An 8,227-nucleotide genomic window follows, 5' to 3' on the forward strand; every position below is an offset into this window, starting at 1 on the left:
TGTCCATGCAGTCAAAGAATCAAAGTACTGGGCCTGCTTCATGAGTTCGTTCCCTGCAAGCTATACTGACACACATTATAACAACTTGTGAACACTTCCTTGGTTAACTTCTGAGAGTTTACTGAATTTCTAGAGATGTTCAAAATGGCATTTAGCACTAATGTGTATACTTTTATTGAAAGACTAGTTTAATGTATTTCAAACTACTAGTAATTTGTATCATTAAACTATGAATTAGGTAAGCATTACGTCTGCTTTATTTTTTTTGAGACAGGATCTCACTCTGTCACCCAGGCTGGAGTGCAGTGGTGCAATCACAGCTCATCGAGCCTTGACATCTCTGGGCTCAAGTGATTCTCTTACCTCAGCCTCCTGAGTAGCTGGGACTACAGGTGTGCATCACCATGCCTGGCTAACTTTTGCATTTTTGTGGAGACAAGGTTTCTCCATGTTGCCCAGGCTGGTCTTGAACTCCCGAGCTCAAGTGATCTGCCTGCCTCAGCCTCCCAAAGTGTTGGGATTACAGGCGTGAGCCACTGCACCCAGCCAGCATTATGTCTTGTTTAATGAAATACAAAAACTACGCAATTTCAATTACCTTAAGAACTATACCACCCTCGACTGGGCCCAGTGGCTCATGCCTGTAATCCCAGTACTTTGAGGGGCCAAGGTGGGTGGATCACTCGAGCTCAGGAGTTTGAGACCAGTCTGGGCAAGATGGTGAAACCCAATCTCTACAAAAAATACAAAAATTAGCAGGGCGTGGTGGTGCATGTCTGTGGCGGGAGGATCTCTTGAGTCCAGGAGACCGAGGCTGCAGTAAGCTGAGACTGCACCACTGCACTCCAGCCTGAGCGACACAGCAAGACCCTGCCTCAAAAAAAAAAAAAAAAAAAAAAAAAAAAAAAAAAAAAAAGAATGACACGGCCCTGAGTAGATAGGGCATGCTCTCTCAAAGTCTGGTGAACGGGCAGTTGGAAAAGGGACAAAGCACACTGGTAAAGTGCCAGGTGAGGCTGCCCAACTCCTGCATCCTTGCTAATTCCCTCATGTACTCTTCCTTCCAAACTTTCTCCCAGCCATAGAGCAAGTCTCTTCCTGGTCTCGAAGCCATTCATCTCCTTTGGCCCGCATATACTACCAAATTACACGTTAAATGTTCCTGGGGTTCTCTTTATCTTTTGGCTTCTTTCCCTTTTAAAATCCCAAACATGGGCTGGGCGCAGTGGCTCATGCCTGTGGTCCCAGCACTTTGGGAGGCTGAGGCGGGTGGATCACCTGAGGTCAGGAGTTCCAGACCAGCCTGGCCAACATGGTGAAACCCCATCTCTACTAAAAATACAAAAATTAGCCAGACGTGGTGGCACATGCCTGTAATCCCAGCTACTTAGGAGGCTGAGACAAGAGAATCACTTGAACCCAGGAGGCGGGGGTTGCAGTGAGCAGAGATCGTGCCACTGCACGCCAGCCTGGGTGACAGAGCAAGATGCCATCTCAACAACAACAACAAAAAAACCAAACATACTAATACCACATTATTCTGGTCAATCACTGTTATACACGGCCTCCCTTTTTTTCCCGCTTTGTTTTCCCCTTTCTTGTCTCTGGCGCTTTCTCTTGTCACCTGGACGTCCACCTGAGGGGCCGTGACTTCTTTCCCATAACCACTCCCTGCTCTGGTACAAGGCTCAGAACGTGGTGAGAAAGTCGCAGCATTCCCCTCAACCTGAAGATTTCCATTGTAACATCATTAGGAGTATGAAGGGAGCAAGAAACCCCATATAATACTTATATTTAATGTAAACTGGAGCTCATTTTCGTATTTCCCGAAAGAAAAGAAAATTTTTAAAAACCTACTAAGTTATTAACACCAAAGGAACTTAAGACTTGGTACTTTTCAAGTTACTACTAACTCAAAATAAATAACAGATACCAAGGCACTGCAGAGACGAGTTTTTAGGTTTCAGAACCCTCCTTAGAACATCCTTTTCCCAACTGTGTCTTAAAATCCTAGGGTTTTGGTTTCCTCATTCATGAAAGATGAGGGCTGGACTAAATCTCTCCTGCTGCTCCCAATCTGACATTCTCCGATGCTGACACGCAATTTTCATCCATGCTTAGTTTTTAAAAAGAAGTGATAACTGTTTTCCCTTTGCCGTACATAAATTTCGTTTACTATGCTACACTGCACATTCAGATTTATCTTGCTGCAGAAGGTGTGTCGTCCCACAGTGTGACAGCATGGGGCAGTAAGGGCCTCGCTGAAGTGCGGATACCACTGAGTGTAGAGCCTGGTAGCTAGGTTTGTTTTCTCCTTTTGAACTGGAGGCCCCTGGTGCAAACATGCGCTGCCAGATCTTGGGTCAGGCCAAGAAGCATCTGAGTCTGATCCCCCTCTTTGTGTCTGCTGGAGCTGGAGGCACTGGAGCAACACTGTATGGCCTGCATCTGGCACAGTTCAATCCAGATTTTACTAGGGACAGAAAGAATAACTGGGTGCCCTAGAAGAAACTAGGTCACAGGGATCAATACAAGTTCTACTCAGTGAATGTGGATTACAGTAAACTGAAGAAAGAAGGTCCAGATTTCTAAATAAAATGTTTCACTATGAAGCTGCTTTAGAAAGAAGGTCTTGGCCAGGCACAGTGGCTCACGCCTGTAATCCCAGCACTTTGGGAGGCCAAGGCAGGTGGATCACGAGGTCAGAGATCAAGACCATCCTGGCTAACACAGTGAAACCCCGTCTCTACTAAAAAAAAAAAAAAACAAAAAAAATAACCAGGTGGTGGCGGGTGCCTGTAGTCCCAGCTACTCGGGAGGCTGAGGCAGGAGAATGGCGTGAACCTGGGAGGCGGAGCTTGCAGTGAGCCGAGATCGTGCCACTGCACTCCAGCCTGGGAGACACGGCAAGACTCTGTCTCAAAAAAAAAAAAAGAAAAAAAGAAAGAAAGAAAGAAGGTCTTGCAGAAGTCATCAGTACAATTTTCCACTTAACCAGAAAACATTTCTCCTCTAAATGCACGAAATCATGTTGATATGTTGTGTTGGAGATTACATTGATTAAACCACATTTCTTCATCCTTTAGAATTAAATCCTCAGGCTGGATGTCATGGTGCACGCCTGTAATCCTGGCACTTTGGGAGGCTGAGGTAGCAGGATCACTTGAGTCCAAGAGTTCAAGACCAGCCTGGGCAACATGGGGAGACCCTGCCTCTACAAAAAATACAAAAATGAGCCAGGCGTGGTGGTGTGTGCCTGTCATCCCAACTACTCGGGAGGCTGAGATGGGTGGATTGCTTGAGACCGGAGGTTGAGGATGTGGTGAGCAGAGATTGTGCCACTGCACTCCAACCTGGACAACAGTGAGACCCTGTCTCAAAAGAAAAATTCCAAGTCTCAAACACTGGAGTGTTAAGCAAACAAACATGTGGGGTGTGGTGGCTCACACCTGTAATCCCAGCACTTCGGCAGGCGGAGGTCAAAGTATTGCTTGAGCCCAGAAGTTCCAGACCAGCCTGGAGAAAATGGTGAGACCTCATCTCTATAAAAAAAATGAGAAAATGAACTGGGAGCCCAGGAGGCCAAGGTGGCAACGAGCCATGATTGGGCCACTGCACCCCTGCCTAGGTGACAGAGTGAGACCTTGTCTCAAACAAAACAAAACAAAACCCTCTCCCCAACAAAAACAAACAAAAAACCCAAACTACATGCGCTCATACAGACCAACCAACCTAGCACCCAATTCCAGGCAGGTCATGAACAAGCTGGAGAGCACAGACAAGCCATGGAAACGTCAGTTCCATCAGCCGCAAACTGAAGCATACCCCACCCAACGGAGATATACAACCAAAAAATGGTCCATGAAGTAAATAAAAAATGCTACAAAAACGTCATTAACATAAAATGGCTAGTTACGTAATAAGCACCTATTTTGTCACCATACTGTAAGCATACTATGAGGAAGATAATTTCCTACAGGCCAGGAACTATAGAAAGGTTTCTCTTTTTAAAATGAGGAGCTGGCCGGCGCGGTGGCTCACGCTTGTAATCCCAGCACTTTGGGAGGCTGAGGCGGGCGGATCACGAGGTCAGGAGATCCAGACCACAGTGAAACCCCGTCTCTACTAAAAATACAAAAAAATGAGCCGGGTGTGGTGGCGGGCGCCTGTAGTCCCAGCTACTCGGAGAGGCTGAGGCAGGGAACCCGGGAGGTGGAGCTTGCAGTGAGCCGACATTGCGCCACTGCACTCCAGCCTGGGCGACAAAGCGAGACTCCGTCTCAAAAAATAATAATAATAAAATAAAAATAAATAAATAAATACATAAATAAAATGAGGAGCTATAACTTAATCCCTTTTTCCCACAAACTCTCCAATTCCTCAGTATCAAGATAAGTTGTTAAATTCACAACATTTATTGTATACTTTGAGTAATGCTGTACTTGATTTATTTTAGAGATAGGGTCTCACTCTGTACCCAGGCTGGAGCAAAGTGGTGTCATCCTAGTTCACCATAGCGTCAAACTCCTGGGCTCAAGCAATCTTCTCAAGTAGCTGGAACTACTCGCATATACCACCATGCCTGGCTTATTTTTAAATTTTCTGTAGAGATAGGGTCTTGCCATGTTGCCCAGGCTGGTCTTGAACTCCTGGCCTCAAATGATCCTCCTGCCTTGGTCTCCCAAAGTGCTGGGATTACAGATGTTAGCCACTGCACCCAACTCAATGCTGCATTTTAACAACAAAAGTTTATAGCTAGCTGGGGTAGCTAAAACAAACAAACAAATAATATATATAGTTTCACATAAAAATGTTTCTATATTCAATTACAAGTGTTTGGATACTTCCTTCCATAAAAAAAGCGGAAGGAATAAAATAAATAAAAGTAATTTCCACTGTTCATTAAATTACATGACTTCACTGTTGGTGATCTTTATTCAGTTTAAATAATTCAGCTCTGTTTTCTATATTAATGCATGCCTACCTTTTCACTGTAATTAACTACTGGATGCACATATTTGATTAAATGTACAAATGCCAAAGCTAACTCATAAAAGCCACCAAGAAGAAAGCCCTCCTACCAAAAGTCCTAGGTCTCTACTTAGATCTAAGGTGTCCTAGTGTAGCCAGGCTGCTAATAAGACAAACAGACCATTTATCATAAAACTGGATTAATTTTAAAATCTTTCCTTAGGTTTTTGTAAGTGAAAAATAAATTATAGACAGGTTGAATTGGTTGAAATACTTCAAGGATTGTTATAAATACAGAAATGAGGTAGGATTTCAATTTTAGATAGTCTCATTCCTTAGTCAACTTTCAAAAGTGCAAGTCATTATGGAGCCAAGATTTGGATACCTGCATATTTGTTTTGCTGAAAGAAAAAAAGGTACCCGTAAGACAACACAGAGAGAATCTGTACTAGATAGAGTACTACATAAACATAGTCCCCCCACCCCAATAATTTTAGCAACGTCCAATTTTAAGATGCCTGGAAAAAGCAAATTACTGGTGATCACTCTAGAAGCAAAGTATAAAACTTAAATTTTTTTTCATAAAAAGAAATGGTGACCCAAGGTAAAAAAAAATAAAAGAAAATCACCGATTCTAATCCATAAACTATGCAATAAAAATATCAAGGATTAGCAATGGTCAAGCTACTAAAAATACAATTAACTTTAAAAATGCAGATTAAAATGTATTTTAATAAAATAACGAATATGCATTGAAACATGACCACAAAGACACAGACCAAAAATGCTGACATCTGGGTCAAACAATTCCCAGTGATTTTTACTTTAGCTGTATACTACATTTTCTACAATGACTATATATGTTTTTTTGGAAAAAAAAAAAAGAGTAGATGAGTTAATTTTTTTTTTAACTCTTGTGGCTTCCACTTAGGAATACATAACCCCAAACATCACATTAAAAAACCCTCAACAACATTAATACTCTAAATATGCTCAAATGGTTTATTTGCCTTGAACATTCCACGTGGATATAAGAAAAAAAATATTCCTTTACACTCTGCTAATCTGTGGCAGGAAACCAAGGCTACAGGGAAGCATCTTCTGAGTAAGAATAGCCTTTGAAAGAAACAAACTATCAGAAACACAGCATGTGTTAAGGATGGGGCAGACAGTACAGGTTCTCTGACAGAACCATACAGTTTTGTGAAATTTGAAGAAGCTTGTTGGCAAATATTTTTAGACAATCTCCAATCCCTAGAGGCTAACCTTGGACATCATCCTTAGGTTCTTAGATGGACATGCCACACCCAAAGTGGTTGTAATGGGCTACAAAGTGGTTGTAATGAATCCATGAGAAAGCCTGCCTGCAGGCAAGCCCCAGACTTAGATGAATGTAACCTTGCTGGTAGGCGATTTTTATTCGAGGAGACAGCTGGAACACGCTAACTCTAGCCTCTTCCCCTTACTAGGTGCCTAACCTGCATCTTTTTTTTTTTTTTAATCTGTAAAATTAGACTCATATATTACAGGGTTATCATTAGCATCATCGAAGCATTAAACAAATATGAGGTATGATCAGTGAAAACAAGCAGTGGATGGGGAACTGAGGCACTGAGTCTAGTCTCAGGACTAGGATTAGCTGGTGATCTTGGGTGAAATCACTTAACCTGAGCCTCGGTTTCCTCAGGTGTAAAATCAGGATACGCCCGTTCAGCAAGGATGCTGTGAGAGCATCTACCTACAACAGTGATGCTCGCAGGCCCGAGGCTGGCACCGTCGCTCTGTGGGCCTCGGCCTCTGGGTCCCCACAAGACTCGGCTGGGACACCCGCCCGACCTCCTCCCGAACCAGAACCCCGGCCGCCCCCGGCTCCGCGGGTCTGACCCCGACACATCCCTCCCGAAGTCCGCTTGGCCTGGACACAAATCGAAACCGAAAAGCTCATGTGACACTGGAGGCAGGGATGCGGCCTCGCCCGCGCTCAGCCCAGGGAGACGCTGTCTCCACCCAACTCGGCCATCTTGAGAGGCCCGAGCAGACAAAGCGACCCCATTGTTTTGGGTGACGGCAGACGGGGACCCCTTTCCCCTCCCCGCGACCGGGAGCGGGGCGCCCTGGGGGCTCCGGGCCGGGCAGTGGGTGTGGCGAGGGAAAGCCCCGGGCGCCGCGCCGGCCTCTGCGGGGCGTCTGGGGCCCTGAGGACACGGCCGGCGGGACGTCTGCGGCCGCCGGGCTCTGCCCATCCCGGGGTCATCTGCAGGCGCCGGGCTCCTCCCATCCCGGGGACATCTGCGGCCCCGGAGGACCTGGCAGGCACTGCATTCCGCGAGGCTTGGCTCTGGCGACCCTGCCCTCCGCGGCCCCGCACCTTTGAGCGTGGAGCGCTCCACCAGCACCGTGTGGACCTGCGGGTCCGAAAGGAACTTGCGCATCTGCTCCAGGGCGCTCTTCTCCTCCAGCGCCGCCTCCAGCGCGGCCGGCGCCTCGCCGCCGTCCTCCAGCAGCAGCGGCACCAGCTTGCGCAGGTGCTTCTGCAGCACCGACACGTCCGCCACATTCTGCACGGCCGACACTTCCAGGCCGGCCGAGCCATCCTCGCCGCCGCCGCCCCCGGGCTCCGACATGGTGCCGCGCTCGGGACCTTCCAGGAGCTATGAGAAGGCGGCCGCGACTCAGCGAGACAGCCAGCAAGAGACAGAAACGGCCGCCGGAAGCCGAACCACCCGCTAGCCCACTGCAGACTGAGAGCGGGAGCCGGCTCCGCCCTAAAGGCAGCCAGTGCCAGCTGGCCCCGCCCCGCCCCGCCGGCCGCAGCCGCCGCAGCCACCCGCGTTCGCTCGCGGCCTTAGCGTCACGGCGTCGCGCGAGCGCGGGGGGTGGGCCCGGCGATGTCGCCGCGCGCCCTTCTGGGACTTGTAGTCTCGGCGCTGGTCGGGGCCCGCAGCCTCCGCACTGCGAGTCCTAGGAGATGCGGACTTCGCTCAATGTCCTGGCTCGGCGCCCGGGCTCGGCGAGGTTGGTCAGGGGCCGCGTCTGTCTTCTTCACTGCTGTGGACGCAGCGAATAGCACACAGCCAGAGAAACTTTATAGTGAATGAGTGATGTTATTGGCGAGAGCTAACGTTTAGTGAGCGCTTAGCCTGTGCCCGGCGTTGTTCTAAGCCCTTAACCTCTCATTGAATGTTCTCTCATTGAATGAATGAATGACTACATATCAGGTACCAAAATATAGGCACGACAGATGTGTTATTAGATA

General features: G+C 47.4%; 1 protein-coding gene and 1 pseudogene across 2 annotated transcripts in view; one reads left to right on the plus strand and one right to left on the minus strand.

Moving 5' to 3' along the window:
• The window catches only part of DYNC1H1 (dynein cytoplasmic 1 heavy chain 1), an 88,642-nt gene extending 80,891 nt beyond the window's left edge, over positions 1 to 7,751 (minus strand). The window contains exon 1 of the mRNA XM_003276164.4: positions 7,340 to 7,751. Within this exon, the coding sequence (XP_003276212.1) occupies positions 7,340 to 7,595 (256 nt within the window). The 5' untranslated portion in view covers positions 7,596 to 7,751. The remainder of the gene's footprint in view (positions 1 to 7,339) is intronic.
• LOC115832443 lies at positions 1,485 to 2,681 on the plus strand (annotated as a pseudogene). The gene has a single exon (XR_004027950.1). The product of XR_004027950.1 is annotated as a cytochrome c oxidase subunit NDUFA4 pseudogene (transcript).
• Positions 7,752 to 8,227: the final 476 nt, after the last annotated feature.

The sequence above is a fragment of the Nomascus leucogenys genome, chromosome 22a (genome assembly GCF_006542625.1).
Source record: "Nomascus leucogenys isolate Asia chromosome 22a, Asia_NLE_v1, whole genome shotgun sequence".
NCBI classification, from domain to species: Eukaryota; Metazoa; Chordata; class Mammalia; order Primates; family Hylobatidae; genus Nomascus; species Nomascus leucogenys.